This window comes from Azolla caroliniana, unplaced genomic scaffold (assembly GCF_043228905.1).
Source record: "Azolla caroliniana isolate FFs.n. ecotype wild unplaced genomic scaffold, voAzoCaro1.0.p SCAF_11, whole genome shotgun sequence".
Classification (NCBI taxonomy): Eukaryota; Viridiplantae; Streptophyta; class Polypodiopsida; order Salviniales; family Salviniaceae; genus Azolla; species Azolla caroliniana.
The window spans coordinates 21,056,956-21,073,954 of record NW_028230446.1 but is presented as its reverse complement, the minus strand read 5'-3'; the positions used below and the strand labels follow the sequence as shown (position 1 = coordinate 21,073,954).

General features: G+C 36.9%; 2 protein-coding genes across 3 annotated transcripts; one reads left to right on the top strand and one right to left on the bottom strand.

Annotated features, from left to right (window-relative positions):
- The first annotated feature begins 1,692 nt into the window (after positions 1-1,692).
- Positions 1,693-8,436, top strand: LOC147858476 (pectin acetylesterase 8-like). The gene is made up of 12 exons (XM_087326822.1): positions 1,693-2,029; positions 5,119-5,201; positions 5,281-5,410; positions 5,713-5,816; positions 5,899-5,985; positions 6,166-6,290; positions 6,433-6,493; positions 6,609-6,662; positions 6,815-6,892; positions 7,206-7,311; positions 7,822-7,967; positions 8,076-8,436. The coding sequence occupies exons 1-12, from the start codon at positions 1,765-1,767 to the stop codon at positions 8,196-8,198; spliced, it is 1,362 nt and encodes a 453-aa protein (XP_087182948.1). The 5' UTR covers positions 1,693-1,764; the 3' UTR covers positions 8,199-8,436.
- Positions 8,437-9,568: 1,132 nt separating this feature from the next.
- Positions 9,569-16,614, bottom strand: LOC147858475 (protein EMSY-LIKE 3-like). 2 transcript variants are annotated; one of them, XM_087327157.1, is made up of 10 exons: positions 16,364-16,614; positions 13,756-13,955; positions 13,429-13,541; positions 12,851-13,085; positions 12,604-12,771; positions 11,873-11,941; positions 11,406-11,723; positions 11,105-11,167; positions 10,598-10,664; positions 9,569-10,341 (listed from the first exon to the last, which is right to left on the bottom strand). In XM_087327157.1, exons 1-10 carry the CDS (start codon positions 16,389-16,391, stop codon positions 10,118-10,120), a joined length of 1,485 nt encoding a protein of 494 aa, XP_087183283.1. In that variant the 5' UTR covers positions 16,392-16,614; the 3' UTR covers positions 9,569-10,117. The 2 variants fall into 2 exon arrangements, with proteins under 2 accessions (XP_087183283.1, XP_087183284.1); XM_087327158.1 differs by having other exon boundaries at positions 12,604-12,759.
- Positions 16,615-16,999: the final 385 nt, after the last annotated feature.

The following is a 16,999-nucleotide window of genomic DNA, read 5'->3' as shown; positions in this document are numbered from 1 at the left end:
ATTGTATGCAACAGTTGCACCAAACGCAATGGGCATGGAGACCCCACTATGATATATGGTATGTAGTTATGATTAGGGCCCAAAAGATGAGCAAATTGCTTGAAAATTAGATTTGAAATGATGTCAATTGTAAGGTCAAAGGCCATGGTGATTAATAAATCATTGATAAAATATAATGGCATATCTAATGTTATTGCTCAAGATCATCAAATTTGGATTAATGTGAATGGTCAAATATCACAAATTGAGTGCCATATATTTATTGTGTTGGTTTCACACTAAAAAAACATGGGTTGATAACTTGTTGTAGAAAGTAAGCATTGTTTAAAGGAACCACCTCTATCAGTGAATGTGCCAACTCATGTATTGCATAGCGGAATCTGCCTTCAATGTTATGTGTGAGGAGGTCATTCAAGCATACTCAAATAAACCCGAGTTTTTGAGTATGCTTGCATGACCTCCTCACACATAACCCGAGCAATGATGTAGATCGATGAACACGGTTGAAGTTGAGGATTGTATGCAACAAATGACAGGTCCAACCTATAAACTAATGGGTTTTGTGCACAACCAACAACGGTCGATATGCCAGAAAGAGGTTCAATAAGTCAAATGCAACAAATTTGTCGAAAAAGAGTAGTCACGCTCGAAATTTGGCAAGAACTTATTGCTAGCTTCCCAAACAAGACTAAAACACAAACAAGAAGATTACTGAGAGGTGCTCATCATGCTAAGAGGCGGTTGCCAATATGTGAGACCGAGATGGTTCGGTGTTTGCATTATGATGACTTGACATTGGCTTCAAGGGAATCTAATGTTGATTGTTGCAAAAATTGTGGGCGTATTTTGCCATCCATTGAACAAGAGCAATGATCTATGACTTTTTGTTTAGATGTAGTGAGTTTTGAAGTTTTGATGAATGAGTTTTTATATCTAAAACTCTAAGATTTGACCAAACTTTTTGTATCTTCAAGTTTGGGCTATTGGTCTCTCAAAATCCCAAAATCAAACTACACAGGTGATATTTGGAGTTTTTGTTTGTTGGAAATGCCTGATCGTTGAAGTTTTTGGTCTTTGTAAATGCACAATCTTCAAAGTTTTTGCTCTTTGATTATGTGACACATTTTGCAATTTTTAGGGTCGATGGTTGAAATTTGAATATCGTTTCAATATGAAAATTTGGATTATTGGTCTCTCATGATCGTTGAAGTTTTTGGTGAATGAATGTTTGTGATATTTACAGTTTATGGTCTCTTCGAAAAATTGGATCAGGTTATGACGCAAGTAGCTAGGTTAGCTGAGTTAGAGTCAGGTAGACAGGTTACAATCTTCAACTAGGTTATAGGGGTGGGGGCGTGGTTAGAAAAAAGCCAGCCAAGTTAGAGACATTGGGCCAATTTAGACGTGACAGATGCATGGGCAACACCGGGTTAGACGCGACAGAAGGAGAGTTAGACGCGACAGATGCAAGGGGCAGAGCCGAGCTAGAAGTGGGTGTGTGCATTTTGTGGATAATGATATGATGGTGCAGATCTCACATGATTATTGAAACGCTTCCTACACCGTCTGTGTGAGTGTGTGATTCCCTTGCTAGGCCTATTGAATATTTGGTTGCAAATAGACACAAGCCATACATACATACATACATAACATACTGATACATACATACATATATACATACATACATACCACTTATATACACATAAGAAGGAGGTGGCCGAAAGCGATGCAATCTAAAGATCTGACATCTAGCTCAGTTATGCTATGACAGATCTAGCTGCCTTCTCTGTGGAGGCACCTGCCTATCCAACGAAGACAAAGACATGGAGTTCTGTAGAGTATGCCCTAGCTTTGTTAGCCTTCATGCTCTCAAGCTCTGTCATGGTCGTCATACTTAATTATTACCGCTTGGAAGGATCTCTCAAACTATGGATTTCTTGGGAGCAACCCGATTTCTTCAGACCTTCGCCTGACGAATCTTTATGGGTTCGCCGAACTATTGTTGAAAGGGCGGCAGAAAATGGAGCAGGTTATGTGCATTCTTTTGCTTTTCTATGCTTTTTCTTTCTCACATTTCTTAGTGTATTTTCTCGACATTTTTTATGTTTTGCTTTTGGATTTTAATGCATTTTTGTTTAGTTTTTGCATTTTGGTCATGTCTTGTGGTTACATTGATGCGTGCATTAGGGAATTGGAGTTATACAAGTGCTTCATATGAACAACCTGATTTTTGTGTTGATAGGTTATGTTTCTGATTTCGTAGAATCAAGGTTTCTCCAGTGGTATCACATCCTCATAACCAATGTATGCTGAGAGATCTTAACAATCTATTAATTTGTTTCACTTGTGAAATTAGTTTCCGATCATGTAGAATCAATGATTACATGGACTGTCTCACAACCTAATACCATTGTATGATGCACTAAGAGAGCTCTTAGAATGTTGTTTTATTATTCTTGTTTCTTCTGATTTGTCACTAATTATGTTGAATCAATTACCTCTTTGCTTATGTCACCACTTGATACAAATGTATGATGCATGCCAATTGATCTTTTTACTGTTCGATACCGATGTAGGAGGTACAAGAAGTGATCTTGTATTTGTTTCTTCTATCTTACTTGCATGATATCAGTGTATGATGGACAAAAACTGAACTTAGAGCTGTTTGGTTATTTTAATTGTGTATATATGTAGAGTGAATTGTTCCTTCAGTGGTCTCACAGCCTCGTACAAGTGTATAATGCACAAGAAATAATCTTAATATTGCTGGTTTATTCCATTATAGTTGATATGTTGCCGGTTTTGCATAATCTGGTCTTTTTGGTGGCATTGCAGCCTGATACAGGTGTGTTATGCACAAAAGTCACGTTTTTAGACATTTGTTGGTTCATTATATTTCGCAGGCCATGATTAGTATGTAACACAATGAGCTTCAATAGGCAAAGTTCAAAAGTAATGCTAAAACTCAACAATAGTTCGAGTCACATGGCATAAGCATAAATGCACGACCCCCGTTCCAGTATGGCTTGGCTTGTCCCCATCTAAACATGATCAAAGTGGAAAAGATTAGAGTGATTGGAACTGATATTATCATATTGGAATACAAAATAACCTGGATCAACCCCACATCTCTTGGTACAAAAATGGCCCACTATAAGACACTGTCTACACATATTTGAGGATAGATTCATCAGCAGGCCTTTTCATATGTACATACATCTATCCCATGGGCTGTGCATTGTTATAGGGCAGCTGCAAACTTCTTCAAATCAGCTAGAGATTTGAGGTAGGCAGATATGCACAAATACCTCCAGAAGAAAGATGCTTCAAAATTGTGTCATTAGGGAGTGGAATTGAAAGAACATTATGTTTGCCATTGTACTGTTTTAAATGAAATAAGAGGGGATATCATTGCCTCTTCAAGCAAGGGTTTGGTCCACTGTGCAAGATGATGGAATATGAGGGCCAATGATGCATGGGGCTTATCTTGCTAGAAACCAAGAGACAGGGAGAAGTTGTTGAAGCGCTACAACCACACAAACTAATTAACAAAGAACAATCACAACTTTTGTTAGACCCAATACTCCTACTCATGCTACAAATCAATTAGGGCTACACAAATGGACTCTTGACCTGGACATTGCAAAGGGTTTATGATAGATCATGCGATAGAAATTTGTTGTGCATGTCAGCCCTGGCCTCGTGGATCAGGCATTATGTATGCTAAGCGATAGATAAAGTCCATTATCTCCCGCCATTGTGGGTGTTTCTATCATTTCGGAAACCTCTCCATTCTGGATTGACCAATGCTAAAGATCTTTTGAAGACAGAAATTATAATCTATCTGATATGAGAATCTTACATGCATAAATGATGGGATTCCTTAGTGACTTCTTAGTCTATTTCTATTTACTCTTTTTTGCTTATTTACATTTATTTTGGTTTGTGCTTCTCAGAGATGAGACAATATTTTAAGATGTAATCTCTTGTTTGGTAGGCCAGTTTGGCCGCTTGAAAATATGTTAAAATATATTTTCTTTCATTTTTCTTATCATCTTCTAGCAATGATTTAGTGGAAGCTTTGAATGGGATAATACAAAACATGTTGTTTAAGCTTGAAACTATTTATTCGATATTTTGGAATCTACATTGGAATTAGGTAATATGTGCATGCAAGATGGATGGCAGTGCCAAGTGCATAGATTGTTGACTGGTTGTACTCCTTTTTAATTGTATTGCATGGAGAGGATCCTCTACTATGATGTTCCTGAAGCGGAGTTTAATTTATGAGGTGGGGCTTAGCACAGGATGAGTTAAAATTTGCAAAACGCAGTTATTTGCTTTCTCTCTGTATTTGAGCAGTATTGCAACACTGAAGGTATGCACCAAAGAAGGCAAAATCAATTTAAAAGATTACTAAGAAAAAGAATGCTTCTGAAGCACGATTTATTTGAGATAATATAGTGCATGATCAAAAAGTGTTTTGGAAGAAATATGATGTTACATGGAAGCCCTTCTGTGATCTAGAAACTGCAGATACCTCGTTTTAGACTATAGATTAGGGTTTCTGTTAGAATATTAGTTTAAGTGAGAAAACAAGGATATGACAAAAAGAGTGGTGAGGGTCAGCGTAGAATCGAAACATGTAGAAAAGAAATACTTTATCTGTGACTTGGCTTGTCAATGGTTGCTGGCAAAGTTCTTTTGCTAGAGTTAATCAAGTACTGCATGCTGGATTTTGGCATGAGAAAGGCAGAGTTCTTGCATGAGTACTATGCTGGTATAAGGACCTTATGGATGAATTTTGGGGGTCAGATTGGATGTTGAGCACTGGGAAACTAATGCGAAGAAGACTAATCTTAGTGAAGCTTTCAGAGCTTGGTGTCAGATCTTTATTATAGTGGCTCTTCCTTGGAAAGATGTGCTGTGGTCCATTTTTATCTCCTCCAGACATTTTACATTTTCTAATATATAGTTCCAGTGAATATAAGCGAACTCTGGGGTTTGAGTTTATGAGTGGAGTGTCTTTTATTTTCTCTGGGGGTTTGAGTTTAATGTCTACGGAAAGTTCAGAACATGCATTAGAATTAAATTTTTTTATGTTTTTGAATAATGCAGTCTGCTTGGATGGTAGTCTGCCTGCATATCATCTTGATAAAGGAAGAGGACTTGGAGTTAATAACTGGCTGATCCATCTAGAGGTTGGAATTTTCTTGTGAATAATGTAGGAAGACACTTTTTTTGTAGCTTTTTTCAAGCATTATTGGAACTTACTTTCAGGGAGGGGGATGGTGTTCAAGTAAAAAATCTTGCTTACATAGATCTCAAACAAGACTAGGATCTTCACATTTTATGGATGAACAGGTCATTTTTGGTGGCAGCCTAAGCGATTCACCTTTGAAGAACCCTGGTAATGTTTCTTTCTTTGAATGTACCTTTCACAATATTTTTGTGGATGATATCCTTCTACAAAATTGTCTTATCTATGTCTAGCATGCTTGTAGTAAGATGATTATTTTTCAGGGGATGTGAGTTCCAATGATGAACCCAATGGGCAAGAGGCCACTGCAGGGTTATTTTTTATTCAAATCACCTCCCTAAATTCTTTAGCTATTTAAAAGCTTGAATATGTCACATAGTCAGGGAGATTAATGGCGGGACACTCCTTGAAAATGTTAAAAAACTTTAATGGTTCTTCAACAACTTTTGCAGAATTTTACAACTGGAATCGGGTAAAAGTAAGGTATTGTGATGGAGGTTCATTTAGTGGAGACGTCGATGAACATGTTGAGGTCACACTAGAGAATAGTAACCAAGTATATATCTGACAACACACTTCTTTTATCATGATAAACGTTTTGATCAATGCACATAATACTGGGGTGTTTGTAAGCACAGGTGAAGAAGATATACTTTAGAGGGCAAAGGGTCTGGCAGGCTGTGATGGATGACCTCCTGGCCATAGGCATGAACAAGGCTAAGAAGGTATGTTTTAGTTCCCTGAATGCATTCATGTATATATGTGCTGAGCATGCTTAAATTGTTTGCTATATCTCTCTATTTATTGCTCCATAAATAATTCATGATAAAAGATTCTTAAGAAATTATAATAAACATTTTGAAGCTTTCAGTTAGTGATACATTAACTTTCATATCCTTCTATAGGCGTTATTGTCTGGATGCTCTGCTGGTGGGTTAGCAGCCATACTTCACTGCGATAACTTCCGACGCCAGCTTCCAGAGACAGCTATTGTAAAATGTCTAAGTGATGCTGGCATTTTTCTTGATATGTATGCTTCTCTCTGGAATTCAATGATTTTAATTTAACATTAATTTGAAGAGCACATTATTTATCACTCGCTAATTACCTGTTTGTTGATTGTATTTCACTTGCTAATTACCTGTTTGTTGCTTGTATTTCGCTTATTGTAGACAAGATGTGGGCAAAACTTCAACTATCCAGTCTTTTTACAAAGACGTAGTTTCTGTACATGTGAGCTTAACTGAGCTACTGATAAAGAAAAATGATTAAGATATTCACATCAATTCTCTTACCAAAAGTATGAAGTTTTTTAGTTTATCGGGTATCCACACACTTTTTGTTGTAGGGCATTGCTGCTCAGCTTCCTGAAGAATGCAAGAAAAATAGGGACATTGAACAGGTTCGTGCATATATTTAACAGTATGTCTATGGATATGTCTACAGTGTGTCAAGCATATTTATTATGCCCATTGAATGTGGATATACATGTGAATGTGCCTGCATTAGGCTACTCTAATCTGGCAAGATGCTTCTCTCCATTGCATTTGGCAGTGCTTTTTCGCGCAGTATATTTTGAAGACAATCAAGACCCCTCTTTTCATTCTGAATCCGGCTTATGATACATGGCAGGTAATAGTTCTCCTTAAAGAAAACTCTATGGGGTTTCTGTATGTAAAAATGCGTAAATGTAAATTCAGATATCAAAATGTGTATCTGCTCTAGGGTGTTATAAACTTGTAGTTCTCCCGCTGCCTCCCACCTATAGAACATTTTTATTTCATAACCTCCCATTTCAATGGAAGAAATTTATTAATCGAGATACAAAAACAGGCCAGCAAATTATGATAATAGTAATTCAGTCTCAAGATTGTGTGTTAATATTCATAGTCAATTATTGCGAGGATATTAATACTAAACAATGTGCATGTATTTCTCTCTGCAGATTAACAATACCCTTGTCCCTGCATCAGCAGATCCATCAGGGAAGTGGAGTTTTTGCAAAGCAGATCCTGCTGAATGTTCAATTGACCAGATGAAGGTTTTCCAAGGTAGAAGAATCATGCCCTGAGAGTTATGTTTCTGTATGATACACGGGACATCTTCATATAATTTTGTTTGATTCATGGTATTTCAGATAGTTGCAGTTTTTAGAAAAGGTTGACGCAAGAAAATTGAACGTATTTTAGATGATTTCTGTTTTCAGAAAATGCTGTCACTAAAAATGTAACGAAAATTTGAAATTTTCAAGTTTTGAATTTAATTTAGACCCTAGATGGATGCAAATCAGAATAATGAACTCATAAATCAAGTTGAACAGGATTACTTTTTGTTTTTGCCATTTTAATGAAATGAGATTCCCCTAAGTTTTGAAACAAAGACTAGAATATCTCTCTGTTGTACAAAACCATAGGTATAACTTGGTAGACATTAAAAAACATTAGGAGTTTTTGGTGTTTTGAGCTTGATTTATTAGGAATCTCCCCACAACCATTAACTTCATTGCTATGTAGTGTATTTTCTCATACACCGATGTTCTATTTAATTTTGGAAAAATGCAGAATTCAGGGTGAAGTTGCTGGAAGCAATTGAAGCGGTGGAGGGTTCTGAAGATGGTGGCCTTTTTATCAATTCTTGCTTCATTCATTGCCAGTCTGAGTTTGATATGATATGGCATCGGGGAAGAACCCCCACAATAAAACAAAGGGTGAGTTTTATATACAAATCCTAAATTTGAAGACTTGTGTTGTTTCAACTAGTGCATGGTTAATATGAAATTCTTATGGGTAACATTTTTCACTTCTCTTTTTTGAAGACAATTTCTGAGACTGTAGGTGACTGGTTCTATAAGAGAAAACCCACAAAAGATATTGATTGTGCATATCCTTGCAACCCCACCTGCTTCAAAATAGGGATTTGGGGCAATCAACTGAAGTAGCTTTGTCTATATATATATATGTAGTATTATGGAGTTTTCCTTAGTTTGGCTAGTAAAGCGCTATGCTTTCTAGAAATCTGGAAATTGGCATTTTTTATATGCAAACTGCAATTCAACATCGAGGATCTTCAATGACCAAGAATTATAAGATGATATTGACGAAGAAAAGACTGCAAGGGGTTTGCAACTATTGTTGTAAACATCATGGGTGCAATTTTTTGGTGATTTGTTTATGAAATTTTAACAAAATATTCTAAGATATTTGTATTATGGATAACTTGTGATTAGACGAGTTTATATTCCGTGCAGAGATTCTCTTAATACATTCCAAAAGAATCCAAATTGTTAGGAGAAAATCCAAACTATTTAAAGTTCCCTTTCTTATATTTCTTTTATTATGATATGGCCTTACCTACTTTATATCGCATCTCCTGTTCTTACCACAGGGCCTCTGGCCTTTGAATGCAGACGTGGAGTCTTTGCATGGGTTCATAAGTCGGGATTTAATTAATTAAAGTAGTTCAGGGATATTAATTATGGATCAAAAGGAATTTATAGGGATTAATTGCGTGAGGGGAATGATCCTATAATAGACCCTATGCCTAAATATACACTGTGGCAACACATTGGTAGCCCATTGTATCATGATGAATTGTTGATTATGCTCTATATCATTATTTCTTTTATGGAGCTCTTAGATATAAACACACATACAGATTTTATAGTAGTCCCCAATTGTTTACAGATCAAAGAGTATACTTGCCTAAAGATAGCAATGAATAGTCTGTAATATCTATAGGTCTTTTGTAAAAGCTTGAAGTCCCGTAACAAGATCCAATGTCACATCTTGAATAATACATAACATCTGGAAAGCTGAGAATTAACCATGCTAAGGCTCAATGTGTCACAGTAAAAGTCCTGGCTACACTTTTACAGTGGCAAAACCATCTTATCTTTTCCAAATCTACACAAATTTTCAGTATAAGATATTATCCTTTCACAACAAGCTACTAAATTACAAATTGCACAAGGATACATTGAACCTAAACTCAATTCTTAATTAGTTTTGCTATTAAAAATCTCATATCTTTCGCTTCTGCAACTATTTCTTGACACCTCACAGTTTTATGAACGTGTAGGCAACTTTTCCAAGACAATCATTTTTAAGCTTTCTACAACAGAACATCAAAAGTGAAAAATAACAGCATTTACACCTATATTTGGCAACATTTCCTACATCATACATGATTAAATAAGAACATCTCTGTATACAATTAAACTAAACATGGCACCCATCCGGATCCTCCACTCACAGGTGTATACACTACAAATTGCATATGCATAGCAACAGATACTTCAGGAACAGTATATAAGACCAACTTGAAAGCCACCTCGTTTTATGACCTCAATACGATAAAGAAAAGGCATAAATCCAGGTAGCACAATAATCATGCAGACCATGAAGTTTGTCTCATAATGGATTTGTGCATCATGGATTAGTGCTTGCAGAAATACCCATCACACATACATTGATAGCCAAGTTATTATGATAAACCTTGATCAAGTCTTTAAGATTGTGGCATCATTAGCAGTTCCTTCTATCCTACCTATCCAGTTGTCAAGTCAGTCGAGTCAGTCACTAATGACAACAGTTAGTTTTAGTGGATAAGCACCTATAACAAAGACCTTTGTTCTTTATCTATAACAAAGACAAGGAAAAGGAAATAATTCTATGTTACATTGGTAGCCCCCTTCAAAGAGCCTCAATTTCATAATCACCTAAAAACTTTTCTTTAAAATGTGCAGGTACCTTCTACTAAAGCAAATTCCTGCCCCCAATGCTCATATAGTCAGCACTGAGCAGAGTGTAGCAGATGAAGTCACCTCAATTAACCATCATGCTCGACTTCACCACTGATCTAGCCATCATCTCCATCATCACCATCATGATGATCATCATCTGCATCAGATGCAACACCACCATCACCCACCAACGGCTCTCCGTCAGAGCCTTCTCCTCGGTCCCCTGCTGTATCATCCTCATCATCATCGACATGTTGATCTCTACTGTCTTGCCTGCTCCTTCGCTCTCTCTCCCTATACATCGCATGCGTATGAGAAAATGGAGGGATTTCTTCCTCGTCTGTTAAGCAAAAAAGAATACATTAGCAAGAGTCTTCATTTCAAGCCGTTACTCTTAAGCAATAATTTATTTCCACAATGGACATCATAATCTGGTTCTCACATTGAAATTCACATCAGTCTCTTTGCAGTTAGTAGGTTTACATGAATAGAAGACATGTTTCAAGATTGACACACAATTGATGAAACTATGGCGTATATATAGCAATTTCTATTAGAACATGAAATGTAAAATATTTCGCATGCAATCTACTAACCACTTTCACCATCATCTGACGACTCTCCAACTTCAGCCAATGCTTTTCTCAGCATCTCTTCATGTTCCTGGAAGTCCATTCCATAAGAATGTAGGAATTTAGGAGTAAGCAAAAAAAATCTAAATGAGGACAAATTCATCCATGACTTGAAAACCCATATCACCAATGTTTGCATATCTTTGACCATGTATATTTTCTTGTGAAAGTAAAACATAAACATTTGCAGGAATAGAAGTCGATAAAATCCTAAAAATATGGCAATGATATAGTTGCGGCACATGCAAATTATGCAACAAAAACATAAAAATAGTAAGGAGGATTGTAGAACACCAGCTTGTCCCATTGTGAGCATGATCACTGAATAAGAACCGACAAAACTATATTTCTGAGAAACAATGCCACTCAGAACTATCCACATTGCATTTGCCGCCATTGCATTTTTAATTACATTGTTAAATCCACTTTCCTTCCTGAGAACTAAATTTGAAGTGATTTCCAAAGACGAACCTTTGCTGCCCTCTTGATGCTTTCAATTTTAGCTAGATCATCCTCCTCTGCAATTTTATCAACCTGGAACATAAGAAATAGTGTCAAAATAAAAATGGAACCATGTTCAAAGGTCTACCAAAAAAACCAGCCTACAAAAAAAAATCATGTCCAAAGGTCTATAAAGAGAGACAGATATAAATAATGTCTCATAAGTTGGACAAGAAATTATATCTCAATGTGTTGTCTCACTGTAGAAAACAAGCCAAAATGAAATTACTCATCATGCTCTTATAATAGCGGTACTATAAAGATGTACTACCTGTTTGACAAGGGCATCAAGTGAAGGCAATTGAATGTGTCTCAATCCTTTCACACCATTTTCAGGTGTTGATGCTTTCCAACTTCTAGAAGGGACAACTGGAGCAGACCTCTCAAATGAGTTTGCTAGACCTTTACTTGTGGGACGACCACGCCCTGCTGAAGGAATAAGGCCACTTCTTCCACCTCCCTTCTTTGGTCCTCTACCTGATACTGCTCCCCGTCCACTCATACTGTATTTAGCTGATGCTGAATGTGGGCCTTTGCCAACGACATCAACAAGAGGTCCATCCACAATTTGCATATCGTTGGATGATAGCTTATATAAGAACAACCCATTTAAACAGACTAAGTCAATTCATTATAAGGGAAAAACTGAAATGCTGCAATAATTCATTTATAAAACATATTCCTATGCGAGAATTCATGGATGACAAATACAGGGATCCAATTATCAGCATTGTATACCTCCTTCAAGTCCACCCATTCCCAGGTCTCATTCTCTGTGTTCATCTCATAAACAAGGGCATGCAGGTCCTACAAGAAAAAGGATTCCATATCCATAAGATTTTGACTTATAAGTACTACAATTGCAAAATAAACTTCAAGGCGTTTCCATTTATGCATTTCTTATGCCAATGAAATTTTCTTCATTACAATAGATCATGGGTATTATAATGTGAAATATTTCATTCTGCACATATATCTTCAAAGATAGACAATTCTTCAGGATGAATACCACTTTGAAACAAGTGATACCAATATACACAAAATTAGGAAACGCAACAACAAATAAATAAATAAATAAATAACAATTAACATTACGAAGATTGTGTAGCAATTCATAGCGATTATTTGAGTAGACTGAATGGTCATGAAGTGAAATTTATTAGTGAAGAGATAGATGTTCTATAAGTATATAGTACAACCAGTACCACAGATATTCTCACAAATTATTTGAATAAAGAGTTGCCTAAACGCAAATATTATTTAAGACAAAATCCAACAAAAAAAACAACTCATTTTGAGGAACAAGGGAATGAACAAAGAAATTATCTACAGGCATTAGCCATTCTTGGTCCTTTCAAGGTCAATGTTAAAGATCCCGCTAGTAATTAGCTCCAACACATAAAATCATGCTATATAATGACATTCATAAATTGTAAGTCACAGTTTGAGCTTGAAGTAAAAAGACTCACCTTCTCTGGATCATAGTCAGTTATAACTGCTTCATAGAATGTATTGTCAGCTGGCCACCTTGTCTTTACCCTTTTACCAATCCAAGGATTAATTCGAGAGACCAAACCTTCCCCTGGGGATGGTCCTGATTTTGTACCTGGAATTGGCCCACTGGCCTGCAGACGTCCCTAAATAGAAAACACATTATGAGTGAAATTTGACGAAAGAAACCTACTTTTTGATGTCCTCAAAATCTTCGTATCATACCCCTTTTCCCTTCTTTCCTCTTGCTCCTCCTGGAGGAGGTCCTCTCTTTCCTGGACCAACAGGAGCAAGTGTTGGAGATGGAAGTGAAGATTTCACTGGAGGAGGTGGCAAAGTTGATTGTGAAACATGAGTAGTTTTCTGCTTTTTACGAGATGCCATAATTGAAGGCGGTGTTGGTTCCACATTTGATGCATACATGCCACCTATGTGTTCCTCCTCCTGCAACCGTCTTTCCCTTTTCAGAATAATCACATCATCAGCCAAAATGAGCTAAAAGTCACTATGGAAATATGTAAAGGGAAATACTCTGACATACCCTGAATTTTGTTTATTTCCACAAATGTCCCTGAGTTTTTGCTATTTCCCCCAAAAGAGCAAATATATGATCAATTCATCCCATGTTTTCTGAATTATATGTTCTATATGAGAAGTTAATTCATTCCTTTTACTTTCTTTCTGGGGATGACCACAGGACAGGGATTCAAGAAATATCAAAAACTCAGGAGGATTTTGGAAAATAAACAAAAAGTCAGGGTATATCAGAGTTTCTTTATAAAGAACTGCATTATAGCACTGACCTGAACTGCTGGTGAGGTGCACTGCTGGAATCTATTCCCATCAAAAATTCCAAATGCTGCTCATCAGATATCCTTAACTCTTGCCGTAATGTAACCATAAGCTGCTCCTTTCTCTGGAAAAATTGAATGAAACTATTATGTGCTATTTGAGCATTATATAGTCAATATTCCATCTCCTTTTACTCAATTATAAGTGTTACTTGAGAGCAATGGTGAAATAAATAAAAGATCCCCAGGGGATCTGGAAGTTTCTTCTCTTTCTTTTGTTACATTTCTGAAATACAATGATAATATGGGGTTTCACAAAGGGGAAGAATTGAGTCTTACCCAGGTAATGACCTCTGATTGTGCAGTGAAGGCCCGTAGAACAGCACAATATGCATCCTTTTCTAGCTTACGTAAATGTTGATCTGGAGCTGAGCGTCCATAATGCCCACCACCACCACTCATAGACCTTCCATTCCCACTAACTCTGCCTCCCCTAGAGCCCCGTCCAGGTTGAGATGGTGGAAGATCATCATCTGTCCCTACAAATTTCAAAGAAAATAAGTCCATAAAGGATATTCTGTCTCCCACACAGACAGAGAGAGAAAGCTATATTAACATCTTTTAAGAGGCCAAAACAGCCAATAAGACTAAAGAAGAGGTTACATCTTACAACGTATTCTCGTACTTCAAGGACAAACCAAAAAAATACAACATATGGTACTAAAGAATCTATATATCTAAGAGCCTACGATTCTAAATTTAGATAGATAGAAATTCATGTCTTTGGAAAATCTCCAACATGGACTGCTTCAAGATGGAGAGATCTCCAAAGCATGGGAAGCACCTTCGGTTCCAATTGATAATTACATATTGCCATGGTCAAATGGCCATGGCCTATGTTCATCACACATTGCTGTTGCCTGATCTATTGTAACCAATTTGAAGTGTCTTGGTCAGAAATCCCCTTGTGCAATCCTTGATTGACTTATCGCATTAGGAGTGGTGTGGTTGTACCCTCTTGAAGACATATTGTGGTTGTACTGTTTTCAGTTTTATAGATTTATGTGCACATCTGTTTATCACAATTTCCGAGAGATTGAAGTCTTTTAAGAGGCCAAACTAGCATATGAGATGAAACGAGAGATTAAATCTTAAAATCTTCTCATCTTTGAGAATAAGCCAAAATAAATATAACTAGATCAGTAGAACTACCTAGATGGACTGCAATTTCTTTCTTTGAAAGATCTCCAAATGAAATTATAGAACATATTTTGTTTGCCTTCCAAAAAGATCACAATGACACTCTACTCTCTACCAAGGTTCCAATAACATAAACAGATCTTTTAAATCCATCTATCTTGTACATCAGAGTAATTTTCAATTGTGCTGGCTACTACAAAACATACAAAAGCTATCCTACCGTCATAAATTTTCAGCAGGGTAGAGTAGAGAAACCCATAATGGACCAGAGCCAAGTCATAACCACTTTTAATCTCCCCACATCTCCCACAGTTTCCATTGCTATTGATATGAAGTTCTTATAGTTTAGAGAAGAGATCGTAGATTAATGTCATTAAGAGCCTATAATTGGTGTCACCCTGAATGCAATTTCCAACAACTTTGATCATTAAAAGTTTTTGTAGCTCGTTTTGCTCCATTGGCAATGTCTCAATTTATTCGTAATATTGATACAGTTAATGAATTCTATTCTAATTGGCAATGTCTCAATTGGCAATATCTTAATACTGCCTGAAAATTAGAGACAATATCCAGATTCTGTCTCTTTGGAAATTTGAGTCAAGATCTGTCTCTAAGACACATCCCAAACACAATTAAGTGTGTACAAACTCACAATTAAGATGCTGGTACTTGCCCCTGACTAGATATGTTACTCGCATTTTTAGTGCTCATTTAGATCCACATGTTTGCTAGCATTATCATGTAGCAATACTGCTGAAATCATGCTTTACACTAGAGAACCCCTAATTTGACATATGTGTACTATATCCATAGATCCAGCACCGAAATCTAATATTGCAGAAATTTTGTATACAGCTTTATGCACTTTTAATGAAGAAAACATAGCAATACTACAGGCATAAATCTAGGAAACTTTTTTTCCATGTGATAACAGATATATGTTCTCTCCATTTCGAGAAAACTGACCACAGGAACCCTATAGTTGCATCACAATTCAATGGAAGGACACAGAAATACCACTGAAATCAGTATTTATGAGCTACAAATTATTGTCCATGTAATTACCAGAACCAAACCCTAATTTTGCAGTATTGTCAGATCCAGGAAATGATTTATGAAACGAAACCCTAAATTTCAGACCTTTAGTAAAGGAATATATGCTGAAAAGTTTGTAGAGGAAGGAATTTTGTCAACAACAAACTAATTTGCAGGCATGTATCCTCTCTGTATGCAATAACTTACCAGCACGAAACCCTGATTTTGCAGGATTTTCAGATCCAGGCAATGGTTTATGAAACGAAACCCTAAATTTCGAACCTTTAGTAAACTAATAGATGCTTAAAGGTTTCCACCGAAAGGAATTTTGTCAACAGCAAAACAAATAGAGAAACAGAATTTGCTGCCAACTCTTCGTTTTTCAAAGAGTTTCCAGATGAAACATTGGCATCTTCGATTTTCTGAAAATTTTCTGCGAAATCCTTTCATCTTAGTTTTCTGTGAATTTCCAGCTAAAAATTTTCAATCTTCGCTTTTCTGTGAATTTCCACCTAAATCTTCTTCGTTATTCTCGTTTTTCTGAGATTCGTCTCCTAAATCTTGGGAAACTTCTGAGTTTTCTTCTAAGATTTTTAAAAGGGTTCTCATGAGCAGAGAAAGAAAGGCGTATCTGAAGATGTGAGGGGGCTTACCGTTTGAATCAGAGCAACAATACTCAGAAAAGGGGTATATGAAGATGTGAGGGGCTTACCGCTTGAATCAGAGCGACCATACTCCATGGTTGTCTGCGAGAGAGAAGATCAAGCAAGGGGAGAAGCCATGGCTTAAAATAAACGTCTATGAGTCCGTCAGTCTTCTTGGTGTTGGTATTCGCCTACTGCTACGGCTGCTGTCTGCTTTCTGCTACTTCGCTAAAACAGGTCTTTCTGCGTCTTTCTTCTGCTGCGGAAAGAGCGGGCTCCGTCTGTTTTGTCCTTGGCTGCTGCAGACGCACAGAGAGAAAGAGAAAGAGAAAGAGACAGAGAGAGAGTGAAGCGAGTGTGTGTGTGTGTGTGTGTGTGTGTGTTATTGTAAAGAAGTAAAACCTGTGGAACAAAGCGGATGGATGGATGTGGTATAGGAGTAATGTGTACTAGTAGTAGACTGTAGTAGTAGTAATAGTAGAAGCCCAGAAATAGGTAAAGCCAGAGCCAAGCTTCATCTTCCCGCCGCCTCCTTTCTTCTCCGGTGCCACTCGTCCGGAAACCCTAACCCTAACTTGCATCAGGGGCCAATCAAACCATCTAGTTTTATGACCCTAACCCTAACCCTAACCCTAACCCTAACTCTTGTCAGGCACCAATCGAACCATCTAGTTTTAAACCTTTGCTGCTTTGGAAGTTTGCCT